At 56.0% G+C, this 17,555-nt stretch overlaps 3 protein-coding genes across 14 annotated transcripts; 2 read left to right on the top strand and 1 right to left on the bottom strand.

The window, feature by feature from the left end:
- Positions 1 to 61: 61 nt before the first annotated feature.
- SAXO5 (stabilizer of axonemal microtubules 5) lies at positions 62 to 6,289 on the bottom strand. 4 transcript variants are annotated; one of them, XR_015707274.1, is made up of 9 exons: positions 5,175 to 6,289; positions 4,531 to 4,634; positions 4,250 to 4,344; positions 4,043 to 4,158; positions 3,577 to 3,695; positions 3,177 to 3,378; positions 2,115 to 2,203; positions 1,291 to 1,582; positions 62 to 839 (listed from the first exon to the last, which is right to left on the bottom strand). XR_015707274.1 is itself a non-coding variant. In XM_087768976.1 (8 exons), the coding sequence occupies exons 1-8, from the start codon at positions 5,704 to 5,706 to the stop codon at positions 1,394 to 1,396; spliced, it is 1,443 nt and encodes a 480-aa protein (XP_087625102.1). In that variant the 5' UTR covers positions 5,707 to 6,289; the 3' UTR covers positions 62 to 1,393. The 4 variants fall into 4 exon arrangements, 2 of the variants coding, with proteins under 2 accessions (XP_087625102.1, XP_087625100.1); XM_087768976.1 differs by having other exon boundaries at positions 62 to 1,582; positions 2,115 to 2,200; XM_087768974.1 differs by having other exon boundaries at positions 62 to 1,582.
- On the top strand, positions 5,803 to 10,212 carry PEX11G (peroxisomal biogenesis factor 11 gamma). Of its 4 annotated transcripts, none has more exons than XM_087768979.1 (6): positions 5,803 to 5,909; positions 5,986 to 6,174; positions 6,258 to 6,436; positions 6,628 to 6,678; positions 6,802 to 6,945; positions 10,076 to 10,212. In XM_087768979.1, coding segments are annotated over exons 1-6 (630 nt in total). In that variant the 5' UTR covers positions 5,803 to 5,843; the 3' UTR covers positions 10,077 to 10,212. The 4 variants fall into 4 exon arrangements, with proteins under 4 accessions (XP_087625105.1, XP_087625106.1, XP_087625104.1 ...); XM_087768980.1 differs by lacking the exon at positions 10,076 to 10,212 and adding an exon at positions 7,979 to 8,090; XM_087768977.1 differs by lacking the exon at positions 10,076 to 10,212 and having other exon boundaries at positions 5,804 to 5,909; positions 6,802 to 7,966.
- Positions 6,807 to 13,440, top strand: LOC104018717 (ectoderm-neural cortex protein 1-like). 6 transcript variants are annotated; one of them, XM_087768968.1, is made up of 2 exons: positions 6,807 to 6,945; positions 10,076 to 13,440. In XM_087768968.1, the coding sequence occupies exons 1-2, from the start codon at positions 6,943 to 6,945 to the stop codon at positions 11,858 to 11,860; spliced, it is 1,788 nt and encodes a 595-aa protein (XP_087625094.1). In that variant the 5' UTR covers positions 6,807 to 6,942; the 3' UTR covers positions 11,861 to 13,440. The 6 variants fall into 6 exon arrangements, with proteins under 6 accessions (XP_087625094.1, XP_087625098.1, XP_087625093.1 ...); XM_087768972.1 differs by lacking the exon at positions 6,807 to 6,945 and adding an exon at positions 8,080 to 8,161; XM_087768967.1 differs by lacking the exon at positions 6,807 to 6,945 and adding an exon at positions 8,167 to 8,311.
- The last annotated feature ends 4,115 nt before the right edge of the window (positions 13,441 to 17,555 follow it).

Genomic DNA, 17,555 nt, shown 5'->3' on the forward strand with positions numbered 1-17,555 from the left:
GACACTGTTGGTGTTCAACTGGTACGTGCTGGTGGCTCCGTTGGCAGGGAGGGGTGTCACGCACCACCAACCGTGCCGGCAGATTTCACATAGCAGGGGGAATCAAAGAAAAGCTGTTTGGCCTTCCCGCTTCAGGCATTCCTGGGGCGTTGCTGGAAGGGATGGGAAAGGAGTTTAGAAAGCAAAGACCCCAAAAGCCAGTTTTACTTTCTGTGTCTGAAGTTGCATCAAAATCCACATGAAAAAGGAAGTGAATAACCACAGGGTCCTCCCAGCAACAGCTCGCCAGCCAGCTGGTTCCACCAAAAGGGTGATGTTCACCATTTATCCCCAGTGAACCGCGGCTGTTTCTGCGGTAGCACAGGTGGCAACGTCACCTCAGGGTCACATAAAAGTAATGGGGCAGACTGGTAGCAGATGCAAGTCCCCGTTACTACAGCAAATGATGCAGTCGAGGCGTTTGAATGGAGGTGTTTGCGATGTACCGGCGTAAGATACTGATCCGAGGTGCCTGCGTGCATTTGCAAGACTTGAGTACGCAGTTTTCTTTGAAGTACACGTGGAGCAAAGACCGTCCCTTTCCCGCGGGATGTAGAGTCAAATCCCGAGAGGAAAGCACAGGGGGATCGTGGGCCCAGCTACTGCTCACATGCAAGCTGCAGCCATTGGAAATGGTTTAGTAACCCGTGCTCAAATGCTTCGGTGCTGGCTCACAGCACGTGAATCAAATGGCTGAGAAGAGCTTGTGAAGCGGCAGCTGTGAGCAGGCAGCAGCTGATCCTGCTCGGCCTCCCAAGGGCTGGGGCTGACAGGCCCACGCCGATCCCTCTTTAAAATACCTACATCCCAAACAGAGTTAGTGCAAGCTCAGCATTCAGGAAACCCACGAGTTACCAACTCAAAAACAATACACGGCTCACCTCTAGGAAAACAGCCCACTCATCATAAGCTGGGGAGGGCTACCTCTGCCCTGCTGTTCACTGACCTTTGGTTTCAGGCCTTGACACCAAAATCCAAACACAAAATGAGGGAATATTCCAGCCCACACACAGTCCTGACAGTGCCCCTCACTTTGCTTCTGATCGCTTGCCCTTTCTCTGAGCTTCCCCCTACCCCACCTGCTTCCTCCCACCCCAGCGCCTGCCTGGAGGCACTCAGTGGGTCTTGCAATCCAGAGAGATGTGTCACCCACGTCTTTGGGCTAATCTCCCAATGTTTATTCTTGCTGTCACAACACCTTCTTGTGTCCTTATTCAACTCATGAAATAAATGTTCCCTGTAATAACGCACAGACAGGCCAAGAGCAGGGCACCAGGACAGCTAACAGGTAACACGACGTGTAGGCAGTCCACAGTGCAGCAAGTTCTGGGCAGTCACTGAAGAAGGAAGAACATCATGGTGCAAAGAGCACCTTCCTCTGGGGACGGTATCCTTTCAGGGTCCCCAGCGGGACGCAGCTCACTTGGGAGGTCGCCTTTGGGATTTCTGCTGGGCCTCTGGACTTGGGCGTGAACGCATCTTTCTGTTCAGTGCTGAAGAGGTCCTGCGCCCTCCAGGGTAGCCCCAGGTGTGAGCATTTGATCTGAGGAGAGAGAAAAGCTTTCAGCAGATGGACGGGGCTGGGGAAGAGGCAGGTGGTAACGTGGAACCTGGCAGCCCCAACATCCGAGCCCTGTGTTGCTACCTGAAGGGTCACCCCCCTGGCACCTGGCTGCATCCTCTCTCTCTGGCAGATGCACAGCCTTCTCTGCCGGTGCTACAAAGAGATGTTTACCCCAGCTGGACGCCTCTAGCCATGCCAATTTTCCTCCTCTGATCCTCTGGGGGGGACCAGAATCACCCTTCCCCTCCCTCCAGTGTTCCTTGGCTTAGGGACTTGGTTGCCTATCCTTCTTCTCCCTTCAAAGATTTTTCTCAGCTACGACTCTGCTCCCCACAGAGCATTTACTTGAGACTGGAGGCGGACAGGATTTGATGCGTGGCTGTCCCCTCTCAAGCAGCTCAAGAGCACACACCAAATCTGATGACGTTAATTGGGAGGCTACAGCTTTGCTTGGTATAATCCTGCTTCCCCAAGCCGCCCCGTGGTAAATCCAAGCCTATTAAGGCTGTACCTGCTGTAGCATGTCTTCAGGGAGTCGTCGTTTCTGCTGTCTGTGTGGGACCAGCATGGCCTGCGTGGTTGTCACAGAACTTTCATCTGCTGACAGATGGAATTGAAATAAAAAGTAAATTCAAGCCAGTAAATTAGGAGGCAATATCAGAAAAGCTTTGCAGTTTAACCTGCAGTCCAGATCTCTCTGCATTTCCATTAACGAGAGGAAAAGACAGGCTTTGCTGTCAGCACTTGCTGAAAACCTTTGCCCAGACAGAAAACAATTCTCAGGGTGAGGAGATAAATGAAGAAATTCACATGGAAGGTACAGGAATATCACTCCATATGCTAGTTATGGAGCTGTTCCACAAGCTTGGGGCCAAGGAGAAGATCAATTCAACCGTGATCTGTTCCACATTTAGTAAAACAAATGGCTTAAAACCAGATACATGGCATGAAGGGAGCTCGCTCTTAGCTGCAGAGTACTGGCCATCAGAAACAGGAGGCGACGTCAGAGGAGGATTTTGTTAATGCCTTCCATGACCAGCTCTAACCGCATCCCTTCCTGAGGTTGCATAAACACAGCTTTTGAACAAAATCCTCTCCTTCCTCCCAAATACAGATGCAAAGCAACTTCTCAAAACAAATGTAGCAAAGGAGAAAGATCAAGCCACTGGTTCATGTCCCAGAAATCATTTATGTCACCTGAATGTGCTAAACATTGCTGTACGACGGCAGCGAATGCCTATGGCTGGCACAGGCATCAAGGTGAGATGTCATTTGGGGAGGTGAAAGTGCCCGAGATTAGCAGGCGCTGTGAGAACCCGCAGCAGTGGGCACGGGGCTGAGCACGGCTGTCCTGCCTGGTCTGCGGGTGACAGTCTCATTTTACTAAAGGCATGACGCTGCACCAGTGCCTTCCTGCCATCTCCAACCCAAGACGTCTGGGCTGCATCCTCTCCCAGAGCACTGGCATCGCTGTCCCTCGCACAGAGCTAGGAGAACCTCAGAGCACAGAGCTAGCCTAGCATAGAGCTAGGCTTCACCTGCCACCACGAGAGTCTGAGCAACGCGGCCTTACTGTGGTAGTTGAAGGGGATGTGGCTCTCGCGATGGCTCTTGCTGTCTGCCGTCACCCTCTGGCTCTGGTGGGGTGGTCGATAGTCGGACTGCTGTGTTGTGCTGAAGAAACGGGTGCCTGAACGCTCATCTCCCAAGCAAATGTTGCTTCCATGCTTCTGTAGTAGCAAGTCAGGCTTCGGTGCGAGGATCCACCTGTCAGCCTGCAGAACGCAAGAGCTGCTTTAACAGAAACAGGCTGTAGCTGGGAAAGGCGCCCTATTACACGTTACACCCTGCACAGCCCAGAGCGGGAGGGGAGAAGGGACAACAGCACTGGCTTTAGGTGCCAGAGGAGCGTACATAAAAGAAGAGAGGGCCTCCGCCAGAGAAACACCTGCACAGCAAAGCTGGGAACAGACCTCTGGGTAGAAGAGCTGTGTAGTAGTCGTTCTTGTCAACGCTTGATTTCTCTCAGGGTCTTCGTCGCCTCTGGGGATGGATGAGGCATATTTGTTTGGACGGGCAATAGTTACAGGCTCTGGCAAAAGCGAGAGTGAAGGATGTCAGAGCACTCCGGTCTCTGAACAATTTATAGCTACAGCAGCTTCTCCTCACGCAGTAAAGCACAGGAATGAATACAGCTGTTTAACCTGCCAGGGAAGGGGAGTGAGGATGAAACTGAGCCTCACAGTGGCGAGACTGATGCTGACTACATAAAAACTATAAAAAATTAAAAATATAAAATTATATACATATTATATGAAGGCATTATATCTTTATCTATAATTATATCATTAAACCTAAGTGATAAAAGCTACTGTCCGGCTTCTTATAAACCCCAGTAGCGGTCTGTACACATTGCCCCTTATCAGGGACCTCCCCTACCTAGGTTATGTACTGGGAATTGCTCTGACGTCGAGGTGGAGAATCTGGTGCAGCCATCCCCCAGCTGCAGGTTTGTGCAGTGGATGCGGGAGGCAGCACGTCCCTTGTCATAGACTCTGCAAGATACCAGATACGAGCTGTTTAACTAGCAACGTTCATCAGAGAGAGCAGTTCCTGGGGATGCCCATCAGGTTGTCCTGCTGGTACCTCTGTGTCCTCTTGTCTGGGGCACTGTAGGCACGTTTCTGCTCGCTCATAGATCCGCTGCTCCTGGGATCCCCAAATTTAATAGAGGACATGTGCTGAAGGGAAGCCAAGAGAGCTACAGAACAGCCACTCAGAGCACAATCCCGTTGTTTCCCCTCTCTGTCTTTCCATCCCTCTGGTTTTCACTTGCACGGATCCCACCCCTTTCAGGACAGAATTCAACATGGGAACGTGCTGCCCTTCAGCTGCGTCTTGGTCCTCCCCAAAAATCACGCTGTTACCTTTTCACTTGGCTTTGCAGGGGGACTCCATTCACCCTTAAACTGTGCTTGATAAGAAGTGTTGTAATAGGGCTGTCCGTCCCCTTTAATAGCAGTAACACATCCTGCCAAACAGCCAGAGGGGAAAATGATCAGTGTTATTTCTAAAAATGCTCTATTTACCCTGGTAAGGAAATATTAATGCTATTGAAGCTGCAATCTCGAGGCAGCTGCTCTTTTAGCATTTTAGTACTACTGAATCTATTTCATCGAATGAAATGGCAAAGCACTTGGCCCCAGGCTGCAGTGAGGTGAGCCGCGACACTGCAGAACGTAGATGAGGTTCATCCAGTTTCATCTGGTGTGAAAACTGCGGCATCTGAGGATGCAGCAAGTGTAGAAGACAGCTGGAAAGGCCGTGCAGCAAAAGCTTGGCTGGCGAGCGGCTCTAGTTAGTGCTATTAACCTGTTTTATGAGCACCAGATTGATTTACTCAGCTATAAAAACAGAAAGCAAAATATCCAAATAGTTCTAACAGCTTTAATTGCTGGCAGCAGGACTCAGAGCCAAGCCACTGAGCCCCCCGGTGCCCGGGAAGCCTGCGCAGCACCGAGGACTGCGGGGAAGCTCTGGTGGGGACCGGCCGCCCCGTGAAAGAGCTCACCCCCGGGCGAGCGCCGCGGCCTGGCAGCGGGCTGGCCCCCAGGGGCTGGGTACGAGAAGGTGTAGACGGACGGAGGGAGCCTTATTTTCTCTCTGTCTCCACAAGGAATATTATCCTTCCATTTCTCGGCAGCGGGCAGGGGTCTCTGAAGGGGGCTGTGGGGACAGGGGAAGCTCTCCCTCGTCGTCGAGGCGAGGACGCAGATGCGAGGATCTGCGTGCATGCGGACCCGCGACTCCGGGGGGACAACGGGGGCCACCGGCTGCAGGGGCCTCTCTGGAAACGCCAGGCGAGTTTCCGAGCAGGTTTCCCCGCCGTCAGCCCCGACCGGGCTCAGCACCCGCCCGCTGCGGGGCAGCGAGGCCGGCGGCGGCCTGTAAACCCCCCAGCGCGGGGGGAACTGGCGGTGAGAAAATGGCTGACGGGGGCTTCCCGGCGCCCAGCGCTCAGCCCCCAGCTGGACGTGGGACGCCTTCAGGAAGGGGACGCCCGTCAGGGGGGCCGCGATGACCGGCACCGCGCTGGCCGCCATCGCCGAGGAGGCGGGAGACCGCAGCCGGGCTTCAGGTAGCCACCCGGCCGCGTCGCCATGGCGACGGTTCCGCCACCTTCCCGGCGAGCCCCGCGCCGGACTCCATGTGACTGACGTCACATCCCGGAAGCGTTGCTATGGCGGCGGGCGCGCTCAGCGGCCTGGTCGCCGTGCTGGAGACCTACCGCGGTCGCGATCGGCTGGTGAGCGGCGGGGGCGGCCCGGCGGGGCCCCGTCCTGCCGGTGCGGCCGGGCCCTCACCGGGCTGTGCCTCCGCAGGTCCGTGCGCTCTGCTATGGCTGTCAGCTGGCGGGCGGGGCGCTGGCCGGGCCGCAGGCCTCACCATCCGGGCTGCCCGGGAGCCTCCTGGCCGTGTCGGCCCAGCTGAGCGCCTGCCGCACGGCCCTGCGCCTCTTCGATGACCTCGCCACGTTCAGCTATAGCTGGGGCTACGGGCTGGGCCCCAAGGTGAGCGGGGGGGCGCGGGGGGCGGCGGCAGCCTCCCCAGCCACGCCGCAGGCGCCAAGGCCTGTTCCCCGCGCTCCCCGCAGGACGAGGACGGGCTGGTGCGGGGGCTGTCGGTGCTCTGCAACCTGGCCAACCAGCTGTACTACCCCTGCGAGCACGTCGCGTGGGCGGCCGACGCCGGCATCATCCGCGTCGGCTCTCAGAAGTGGTGGACGCTGAGCACGGCGCTCTGGGCCTTCTCCCTGCTCCTGGGCATCCTGCGGTGAGGCTGGCTGGGGTGCCGCGGCGGGAGGGAGGCGGGCAGGGAGCGAACCGTGTTCCCTGTCATCCGGCTAAAATGAAGGGCCCTCAGCTGCAGAGGGGTGCCCTTCCTCACAGGCGCAGTTAATGCCAGAGGAAAAAACCCTCTCCTTTGATGCCACAGGAGAAATAACTCGGTGGTCTCGTTTTCAGATCCCTGAGAATCTTGTTCCAGTTGAGAAGAAAGCTGAGGCAGCACAAGTGGTACGATTTCCCTCCTTGGCTAGACAGCTAATTCAACCCGAGTATCTCTGTTCTCATTTGTGAGCTATCGCTAATTATTATTACATTATGGGCTATCCCTGATGGTGCTTTTGCTTCCAACAGCACATCCTCGCCTCTGAGTCAAAAGGAAACGAAAGCCCAAGTGAAGGCTGAAGTCTTGAGCATCCTCACACACGCGGCCGACCTCTCCAACGCAATCCACTGGCTGCCTCCGGGATTTCTTTGGGCCGGACGCTTTCCTCCATGGTTAGTAGGTCTCCTGGGGACCATATCTTCCCTGATTGGTATCTACCAAGCATCTAGAGGAGGAAGTTCTGAAGCTGTGTAAACCATCATTAAGATCCAGAGCCCAGTCTTTACGTGGTAAAAATGCCTTTAGCAAGGCAGGGCGTATTTTAACTCTCCTGGGTGTTGATGATTGTAATTCCATGCATCCCGTAATTGAGACTGTAGTCAAGATGTTTATTACAGAGACGATTGTTTGCAGTTAGCGATTTTTATCACTCTTCATCAGAGAAATCTTTCAGGCAAATCCTCTGAAAATCAAGAAATCTCCTAGGATTGATAAAATAGAGGAAAAAAGTCACTTCTGTCCTTCCTTCCTATGCCCCAAAAGACAAATGCAACCCTCCAGTCTTCACTGTCACTTAAAAGAGCACAAGGTCTGCGTTAGGTAGAGAAATGACCACGGTTCTGTCACGCAAAACTTCTAAGGGACGGATCCTGCGAGTCTGAGCGCCAGGCTCGGCGCTCGGTGCCTCGTCTCAACCCGGGAGGTGACGCATGTTGCGGAGGTTTCTCCACCAGATGCTTTGGTGTTTGAGCCCAGAGCAGATGCCACAACGCAAAGAGGAGCAAGCGGTTATTTTGCTTGTGACGGTTGTGTTTCTTTAGAAAGAAACAGCAACCGTAAGCAGCGCCTTGCGACGCTTTCTTCTAGCCTGCAGGACTCATTGAAGGAGAAATATTGGAAGTTGAGACTTCCCAGTTAAAGCAGAAGCAGCACGGAGCCTTCAGCTGTGCCTTTAGGAAACGCCACCGGGTGGAGCTCTTCCACCAGGCTCTGGCAGCAGCCAACGGACTCTTTTTTTTTAAAAAAAAAAAAAAGGCAGCAAATTTATTAATCACCTTTCGAAGGACCGATCAAACCAAGGCCAAGATGAGTTTTACAGTTATCTTTCTAGGCGGTGCCAATAATAAATGAGAGGAATGCTTCAAAGGTGGCCTTGAGTGATTGTTCCCTCCGATAGCCAGGCAAATGTTCTTTATCTGCTTCTAGAAAGCTCCAAACAGCGCCTAGGCGACAGAAAATGTGCTGTGTTGGCTGCGCCTCCCCGTCTGTTACCAGCCTTCCTGCTCCCAGAATAATTCAGGGCACCTGACTGACTGTCATGGAGATGCTTCTTTTGAAAACGGTTCTGCTCTCTGCAACGCAGTACGGCGCAGACCGCGTTTCCAGGAGGTTCGGCCTCTTTGCTTTGTTGTTGTTTTTGGCACGGACATGCAAAACTATCTCCTGCCTGCGTTCAAAGAGCAGAGCGAGGTCTTGATACGCTTTATCCTCCGCCCCATCCTGGCTCTTTATCTGGGCCTTCGCCCTGCGAAGTGCCAGGTCTGCACTCAGAATTTGGTGTCGGATTTACAGGTTTTGGTACAGTTTGGAGTGCGTTATCTGGAAGAGACGCTGCTCGGGGACAGCTGTGGCTGCTGCCCAGTCCTGTCACCAGCTGCAGTAGCTCCTTTCGTGTTTTTCATAAGAAATCAGATCCTGTCTCTTTGTATTCTTAACCTCGTTAAGCCATTCCTTCAGAACGCGCTCTCCTGCTTAGCGTGGGACAAGGTGTAGCTACGGCAATTCAAAAACCCCAATTACGTGCACCTCTGATGCCAAATTAGTGAAACTCTGAACCACACTTTTAATTTTAACGTAGAGAAGGGTGCTGCGAACTGGTCTGAGTGCCTTTGCTTCATCCGCTTCCTCATCGAGGGATTTTTAAATTGCAGCCGGTGGGGCGCAGGGCAAACCAAAACGTGCAAAGATAAAGCAAAATCTGGTAATTCTGAATTCCTGAAATCTATTTTCTGTAGAGGGGCGGTGGTCCCCAGTGACACGCAGATGTTGAAGCACCTTCGCTGGCTGCTGCTGACTGCCCAGGGCAGCACTCGCTCATTTTTAGTGCAAGACCTTGCGTGGGCAGACCCCATCCTCCCAAAACTTTTTTTTTTCCTTTGTTTTTTTCCCCCTTCCCCCCTTTTTCTTCCCCCCCCTTTTTCTTCCCCCCCTTTTTCTTCCCCCCTTTTTCTTCCCCCCCTTTTTCTCCCCCTTTTCCCTCCTTTTTTTTTTTCCTCTTCCCCCCCTTTTTTTTCTCCTTTCCCCCCCTTTTTTCCTCCTTTCCCCCCCTTTTTTTTCCTCCTTTTCCCCCCTTTTTTCTCCCCCCCCTTTTTTCTCCCCCCCCTTTTTTCTTTTTCTTCCCCCCCTTTTTTCTTTTCCCCCCCTTTTTCTTTTCCCCCCCCTTTTTCTTTTCCCCCCCTTTTTTTCTTTTCCCCCCCCTTTTTTTCTTTTCCCCCCCTTTTTTCTTTTTCCCTCTTCCCCCCCCGCCCCTTCCTGCGGCGGCCCTGGGCCCAGCTCAGCCCCCGCTGTGCCCCCTGCAGGCAGCCGCCGGCCGGGGGCGGTTTGCTGCGGCCGTGCCCCCGGGGCCGGGCCCTGAAGGCCGGGAGCGGCCGACTCCGGCTCCCGCTTCTGCGGCCCCTTTGCGGCCGGGCGGCTCCGCCGCCGAGGCCTGAGCTGCTGCTGGAGCTGCTGCCCCGGGGCGGACCGGGATCCGCGGGACCGGGCCGCGCCGCCGCCGGGCGGGAAGGGGTTAAGGGCGGCGCATGCGCACGAGCGGCCCCGTCTCCCATTCACAAAAAAAGAGCCAGCGGAGTGCGCTGCGGCCGCTGATTGGCTGCTCCGCCGCGCCCGTCGGGGGAGGGGGCGGGGCCAGCGGCGGGGCGGCCACGCGGCGGCGGCGGGGCGCGGCGGCAGAGCGGGCGGCGAGTGGCGAACGGCGAGCGGCCCCGAGCGAGCCCCGGCGAGGTACGGGACTGCGGGGCGGGGAGGGCAGCACCGGGAGCGCGCATCGACACCCCCCTCCTCCCCCCCGGTGCTACGCGGGGGCCGGCGGGGCCGTGCCCTGCACCGGCGTTTGGTCCGGGGCCGCCCGGTGCCGAGCCCCGCCGCCGCGGGACGCCCCCTCCGAGCTCCCCGTACCGGCCGGGTGCCGTGCTCCGGCCCCAGCCGCACCCCCGCCGGCCCCAGCCGCACCCCCGCCGGCCCCGAGCCCCGGTGGCCGCGCTGCCGGCCTTCCCCTGCTGACCCTCCGCTCTTCCCTTGCAGAGCAGCCTGAGCACCATGTCCGTCAGCAGCCACGAGAACCGAAAATCCCGCTCGAGCTCCGGCTCCATGAACATTCACCTTTTCCACAAACCGGGCCACGCCGACAGCCTCCTCACCCACCTCAACCTGCTCCGCAAGCGGCACCTCTTCACCGACGTGGTGCTGCGGGCGGGGAACCAGGCCTTCCACTGCCACCGGGCCGTCCTGGCCTCCTGCAGCCGCTACTTCGACGCTATGTTCAGCGGGGGCCTGAAGGAGAGCAGAGACGCCGAAGTCAACTTCCACGATTCCCTCCACCCCGAGGTGCTGGAGCTGCTGCTGGACTACGCCTACTCGGCCCGGGTGCTGATTAACGAGGAGAACGCCGAGTCCTTGCTGGAGGCCGGGGACATGTTGCAGTTCCAGGATATTCGCGATGCTTCGGCCGACTTTCTGGAGAAGAATCTCTACCCTGGGAATTGCTTGAACATGCTGCTGCTGTCCGATGCCCACTGCTGCGAGCGGCTGCTGGAGCTGTCCTGGAGGATGGCGTTGGCCAACTTCACCTCGCTCTGCAAGACCGAAGACTTCCTCCGCCTGCCCAAAGACAAGCTGCTGGAGCTGGTGGAGAGCGAAGAGCTGGAGGTAGAGGACGAGACGCTGGTCTACGAAGCCGTTATAGGTTGGATCCGGTACGATTTGCCCCGACGCCATGAAGTTCTGCCAGAGCTGCTGCGCTCCGTCCGCCTGGCCCTTCTGCCCGAGTCCTACCTGCGGAAGCAAGTGGCCTGCGAGAAGCTGGTGACCAGCCACAAGCTGGGGGAGGAGATCGTGGCCGACGCCGTCCGATGCAAAATGAAGATCCTGCAAAACGATGGCCTTGTGACAGGGTGCTGCGCCCGACCCCGCAAGGTCAGCCAGGCCCTGCTGCTGCTCGGTGGCCAGACCTTTATGTGCGACAAGATTTATATGCTGGATCATAAAACCAGGGAGATCATTCCTCGTGCCGACATCCCGAGCCCTCGTAAAGAGTGCAGTGCCTGCGCCATCGGGTGCAAAGTGTACATCACCGGCGGCAAAGGCTCCGAGAACGGCGCTTCCAAAGACGTCTGGGTTTACGACACCCTCCACGACGAGTGGGCGAAAGCTGCTCCCATGCTGGTGGCGCGGTTTGGCCACGGCTCCGCTGAGCTGGACCACTGCCTGTACGTGGTGGGGGGTCACACGGCGGTGAGCGGCGCCTTCCCGGCCTCGCCCTCCGTCTCTCTCAAGCAAGTGGAACACTACGACCCGCAGCTGGACAAGTGGGCCTTGGTGGCCCCTCTCCGAGAAGGTGTAAGCAACGCCGCCGTGGTGGGAGCCAAGATGAAACTTTTTGTTTTCGGCGGTACCAGCGCCAACCAGGAGAAGCTGCCCAAGGTGCAGTGCTTCGACCCCTGCCAGAACCGCTGGACGGTGCCCGCCAGCTGCCCCCAGCCCTGGCGATACACGGCTGCCGCCGTGGTGGGCAGCCACATCATCGTCATCGGGGGGGACACCGAGTTCTCCGCCAGCTCTGCTTACCGCTTCCACAGCGACACCTACCAGTGGTCCAAATTTGGGGACGTCACCGCTAAGCGCATCAGCTGCCGCGCTGTTACGTCGGGTAACAGACTGTACGTGGTGGGGGGCTACTGCGGGGCCCAGCGCTGCAAAACGCTGGACTGTTATGACCCATCATCCGACACCTGGAGCAGCGTCACGACGGTGCCTTATTCCCTCATCCCCACCGCCTTCGTCAGCACCTGGAAGTACCTGTCTGCCTGAGTCATGGCGTGGCGAAGAACCTGGAAGGGAAATAGTTACGGATCAACCCAGAGCTCCTCTATGTGACTTTGCGCTGCACAAGGGTCGAACCCTGAGGGGCAGATGCGCATGGATCTAGACTGGAGTTGTCCTAGAGAACAGCCTCGTGCGAGCATCAGCTCCAGAAACACGCTTCCAGGCTGGTAGCTTGGGATCTAAAACCCTGCAGGAGAGCGAGCGTCTCTTTAGGTGCTGAAATGCTGCGGGGAGATTAGTATAAATAACACGATGCTTAACCTGGCATCCTAGCCCTTCCACTGAGTCTTGGCCTATGCAAGGATTTTGGGGAATGCTCTCTGCGAGGAGGCTTGGGTGTCGGCCCTGGTACGGAAAGCTCGTCGAGTCGATGTTACGTTAACAGGCAGCCTGTCTGCAGGAGCGGGGACAGACCGCGGGGCCGGGAGGACCGGCGGCTGCTTTTAGCACAGCCTCCTCCTCCTCCTGGTGCCACGGTTAATCTGCCAGTGGCACCCAAATGTCTTGTGGGACGCGAGGGCTGTGAGCTGGTGCCAGAACAAGATTATAGCTGGGATTTAGTCCCAGAATGGTTGGTAATTGCATTTGTAAGACAAGCCCTGTCTACATATAAACACAGGGTTTCTCCGCTTCTAATTATTCTCTGGTGTCCCTTTCATGCCATTTCTTTCCTGCTACGCAGTGATGAACTTTTTAAAAATTCGCAACTGGAATTAAACCTTTGCTCTTGGCAGAAAAGATGCCAGTGAATCACAGATCCCTGCTGGGTTTTTTTTCTTTTCCCCTTGCAAGAGACATACGACCCAAATGAACTTGTAATAAAATATCCTGCGATAGCTATGGAAAAATTCCTCGATGTAGAGGGAAATAAGCAGCCGTCGCCACGACAGCAGCGTTTGAGGTTTCGAGGCCTGGGGAGCGTTCTCGGCTTTGCTGCGCACTGGTCTCACAACGCTTGCTTCTGCACTACAAGGCTTCACACCTGATTTTGCCGGCGTCTCGCTTCAGCGAGGATCCAGCCAGAAGGCACGGGCAGTAGGAGGGCAAGTCCGTGAACTGCCCTGGCTGCCGGCCCTTGCGTGGATCTCATGAGCATCGGCAGAGCTCACGGCAACGCAGGTTTGGCGTCGAACCGCTGCCGCGCATCCCCTTTGCGCAGCCCGGGGAGGGGATGCGCGCGGAGGGACCTCCTTGGCCTGGCACCTTGTGCTGTCCCTTGAGACGGCAAAAGCTTTCCAAGTTTTCTCCTGACTCATGGGATCTCAGAGCAGGAACCGGAGGAATATTTGTTACTTCTTTCCTTCAATATTTTGTTTTCAGTGCTATTTACTAGAAAGGACAAAGGAAGCTCCTGAGTACCTGGCAGTAGGCTCGGGACTGCGCTGCTGTCTGCTGTGACTTGGAATGCAGGCAGCACCAGAGGCAGCTGCCTGCAATGTCTTAACACGTGACAGGACTTTGCCCATGGGCTGGTTCTGTACATATTTTTTTTTTTTTTTAATACAGCAGTTGTGTGTGTTTATTACTCAGCCTGGAGCTGCTTCAATAAATCTGAATAAAATCCACTGTGTCCCTTGCCTGTTCTGTATGCTTAAGCTGCAGATTTTCCCAGCCTACGCTTCAGATAATGTTTAGCAAAAGTAGTGAAGAGCGTTCCCTGCTCGAGAGTCCAAACCTTCATCAGCCGGAGAGGGCTCAGATCCTCCTATATCTTTGTAATGCAGGACTTAGGAAAGCTCAGGTCCTGTACTGCCTTCCTGCTTTGAAGGGGACACAAATCTGTTTAAAACTCCAAGGATTAAGCTATTCTTTGCCCTTACCTGGCCATCCTCTGCGGGGCTGGGTTTCCTCACTACCCAAAAGAATGGAGGAAGGCGCTGACACCTCTCTCCCCGAGGGCGGCGTGCTCCGGGCTCCGCGGCGGGCGACGGTGGGGGCAGCGGCTGGGAAGGAAAAGCTCTGCTGAGGGTGGGAGGGTGGAGACGGGGATCGGCACGGGCAGCGGCAACCGGCACCGAAGGTGCAGCCGACTGTCTCGCCACAGGAGCATGGTTTGGGTGCGATCCATTATTCAATTTCAGAGTTAAATAAATCAATGTCGCAACCCTTCCTAGCTGCTAGTATAGGCAAGAACTGGCAAGACTGGAAGGAAGCAAGCTGCCCTGCTGCTGGTGGCTGAAGCAGATAAGCTGACTTCCTTTCCATCCTGTTTTCTGATGCCTCTGCCATTTTCAGCCCCCAGGCTGGGCCTTTTTTCATTTACCCTTGCTGTGCCGCCCCTCCATCGCTCCCCGAGCCCGAGGGGAGGCTTGTGCACCAGGCTGCAGGGAGAGGAGCCCGCAGCCGGCCCTGCCAACCCCGCCTGGGGCACCACGGGCAGCAGCATAGAACCACGGAATCATTTAGGTTGGAAAAGACCTTTAAGATCATCGAGTCCAACCACCCAGCAGCTGGAGCGCGGGGCAGCTCCCAGCTCGGCCGTGCCTCGCACACACGAGTGCGGGCAGGCAAGCAAAAGCTTGAACCCCGGGGAAAGTCACAGCACAGGACACGGCTGGGACCAGAAGCCAGCGGGAAGCATCTCCCTCCCTGCTAGCGAGCAGGGAGCTGCTTCACCTCGATTATATCTACAGCTATTCCTGAGGGCTGGACAAAGTCCGGCCTTGCTCAGCAAGTCGGAGGAGCGGCGGTTTCATTCATGGCCGTTTGAGCAGCAGCTGTTTTATTTATGCTGCCAAGCAATAACCGCTGGCTCCCAGCCACATCCGCCTTCTGCACCAGGGACAAAGTCGCTTCCAGCACCATGGGTCTCCGTCTGCCTCCTGCTCCCGGCGCTGGGACGTTATCTGAGCCACGCTGACGGCGTTTTCAGCTAGGGGAGCGAGCGGCCCTGCTGCTGAAGCCTTTGCAAGCGTCTGGGAATCGTTTCCTCGTTTCAAACCATACTTACGGCTAACTACCTCGCAGGGAAAACCGGCACTTCAAGCACACCTGGGCTTGGCTGCTCCGCAGCGGCTCCACGCTGCTGGCAGGACGGCAGCCAGAGCTGCCTTTCATTGCCTGCCTCTGGCAGAAAGCCCTGCGCTGTCCCTCCAGCTCCACCTCCTCTGGCAGGAACCAGCTCCCGGCGCAGCGGGGAGCACCCCTGGGCAAAACTAGACACCTTTTTCTCTCCCAGGCTTGACTACGTCCCAGCAGACCTGTTTTCCCAGTTTGACATTTCCATGCATTGATCCAATCGCTACTTCAGTGCCGGGGCCAGAAGATTTAGGCCAACTGGGCTGCAGGTGAATTGGGTTTAGGGGTGAATTTGGTTATCTGGGACAGAAATCCTCCCGAATTAATAGAATTCATTTAGAATCTCAACATGGCTCAAACCTAGGCCTCTCCTCCTAGCCCAAACCCCGCTTCGTGGCTGCACCCCTCCAGCTGCAGGAGCTAGACCCCAGCCCGCAACCACATCTGGAAGAGGCCACACGTATGGGCATCACTGGGCTCCAAGCCCAAACGGTCTCAGCGTGACACTGCGCTCCCACGCGATGTTCCGCTTCTCACACAAAGCCTACAAGCCACCACAGCCAGAGAAATACGGCATCAGACCGACCCACCTCCCTCCTGGCCCCGCGATACACAGCCAGCGTTGATTTTAAGTGAAACACACTGCTGCTTGCGTTCGAGCTGCATTCTGCCCTGCAGCCCCTGCTGCCAGCGTGCCAGGGCAGCACGCAGCCTTTCTCCCTTCTCCGCTGTGGATGGCCAGTGCTGTTAATTGCAAAAAAAACCCCCAAAACCAGCACGGCAGTAACTGAGAAATTCCCTTTTTCTGGCTAGGATCGGATATGGATCATTCAGACGTTCTGCAGCGCACCACCACGCGTCTAGCAAGGAACCGGAGCGCGCGCTGCTGTTACAACGACAATCCATGGCAGCCCAGGAAAAAAAAAAAGCACTAACGACACGCAGTGGGGTTTGGTCCGTGACTTCAAATGTTCTAGAAGGGAAGAAGGACGTTATGCATCCACCCGTCTGAAATCCCCTGAAAATTCGCATATCACATGCGGTCATTGGGGATAACTTCAGGCCCAGCAACACGCCGTGCCCCGTACAGTGAAAGGCACATTTCCATTGTGCTGCTCAGCGAGGATTTTCATGCTCCTGCGTACACGGAGCCCCGTAACAAAGCCATCCCGGCCGTGTTTGAGCCTCCCGTGCGTGCGACACTGTCCCAGAGCCAGGGACCGTGCGTCGCACGCTCCAGCACTGCCAGCTCTGAGAGGGTTCGGCTTTTATCCTCTGCCAGATCCCATGGGCCCAGAAGCAGCAAACAATGTAGGCACCACACAAGGCCAGGCCCCGCGTCCCTCGTCTGTCGAGCCTCGGGCTGGCCCCGTCGCTGGGACGAGAAATTAAAACTGGATTTGAGTCACAGGGGTGAGGAAAGGGAAAGGCAGAAACCAGCACATTCCCGCTGTCGGAGCCCACCGCGGAGCCAATATCCTTTGTGCGGGTTCCTCCTCAAGCATCTGGCTTGCCAATGAATCTCAGATGCGTGTATGGGAACCATCAGCTGCGTCTCACCCACATGAAAGAGGAAGGTTTAGCATAAAGCTGGTCATTGCCTGTGGCCTCAGAATGATTCATCCAAATAGAAAGAATGTGGTTTGGGTTTCGGGTTAATTAGCTACAGATTTTAAAAGGAGACAAGGCAGGGCGGAGCTGCTGAATACTGGTATGAGCAAGTTAAACAGCTCTGAAGGCACCGCCATCCGTCCCGAAATCACACCCTCTCCTGAAACACACCCTTCTTGTGAAAAACGGAGAGCGTGGCTCAGAGAGGAGCGACGGCGTTATCAGTGATCCTGTCAGGCAGGGCGCTTGCAGTCACCAAAGGATCGGCTACCCTGCCGTCCTCGCGGCAAGAACTGAAGCGTAACGCAGAAACGCCCACGCTCCTTTGAACGCCCATGGCTGCAGCAGCACCAGGCTTCTAACAGATGCAAATTCTGCCCAAGATTTCAACTTGCCCCTGCGGAGCTCTGGGCTGCTGCGGCCGGGCGATTCCCAGTGGGAATCGGTGCTGCAGGGATCCCCCTTGGCCACGTTATCCCTGGGTCTCCCTGATCCAGGCTCTTCTGTCTTTCCAGACACGACTCCCACTGGCCTGACACACGGTTATGGCTGCAGGAGAGCACGGTGCAATTAGAAAATAAAAATTAAACCCACTGCTCTGGGGGCTCAGCTCCTCGTAACTTCTGTCCTAGGCCGTCCCTCTTGGCTCTCCCCCACGAAATCACTTGGATTCCATTTCTGGCTGCTGAAAAATAGTGAGAAATGGAGCTGAAGTTACCTTGCTCTGGGACAGCGAGGTGGGAAAGCGCACGGAGGCAGTGACCTCCAGCGGCCACGGCGGCCCCGCTCCCTGGGAGCCCAACAGAGCAGAAGCCGACGTAAGAAATTTTCTCCTCAAGGAAACGCAAGCCAAAGCTTAAACACACACACTTGAAAATGTCATTCGCCAACACATCAGTCTGTTACTTCCCATAAGGATCAAGTCGTATTTTAAACACTGGGGTGCCTAGGAGGGTTTGATTATTTGCATACGTTGGAAAAGGAGAAAAACTTGTGTTTTTCCCATTGAGTTCTAGTTTGTGCCGCAACCCAGGCGTCAACCGCGCTTCAG

The sequence above is a fragment of the Nipponia nippon genome, unplaced genomic scaffold (genome assembly GCF_047370975.1).
Source record: "Nipponia nippon isolate SJK-2023a ecotype South Korea unplaced genomic scaffold, ASM4737097v1 scaffold_31, whole genome shotgun sequence".
NCBI lineage: Eukaryota > Metazoa > Chordata > Aves > Pelecaniformes > Threskiornithidae > Nipponia > Nipponia nippon.

Coding starts and splice junctions, on each gene's coding strand:
- SAXO5 (XM_087768974.1), bottom strand. CDS start 5,706: ATGGCGGCCAGCGCGGTGCCGGTCATCGCGGCCCCCCTGACGGGCGTC. Junction 4,159..4,249: donor CCAGACAAGAGGACACAGAG/GTACCAGCAGGA, acceptor GGTATCTTGCAG/AGTCTATGACAAGGGACGTG. Junction 1,583..2,114: donor CTGAAGACATGCTACAGCAG/GTACAGCCTTAA, acceptor CTCTCTCCTCAG/ATCAAATGCTCACACCTGGG.
- PEX11G (XM_087768977.1), top strand. CDS start 5,844: ATGGCGGCGGGCGCGCTCAGCGGCCTGGTCGCCGTGCTGGAGACCTAC. Junction 5,910..5,985: donor ACCGCGGTCGCGATCGGCTG/GTGAGCGGCGGG, acceptor GTGCCTCCGCAG/GTCCGTGCGCTCTGCTATGG. Junction 6,679..6,801: donor AAGCTGAGGCAGCACAAGTG/GTACGATTTCCC, acceptor TGCTTCCAACAG/CACATCCTCGCCTCTGAGTC.
- LOC104018717 (XM_087768967.1), top strand. CDS start 8,201: ATGCAAAACTATCTCCTGCCTGCGTTCAAAGAGCAGAGCGAGGTCTTG. Junction 8,312..10,075: donor TTCGCCCTGCGAAGTGCCAG/GTCTGCACTCAG, acceptor CTTCCCTTGCAG/AGCAGCCTGAGCACCATGTC.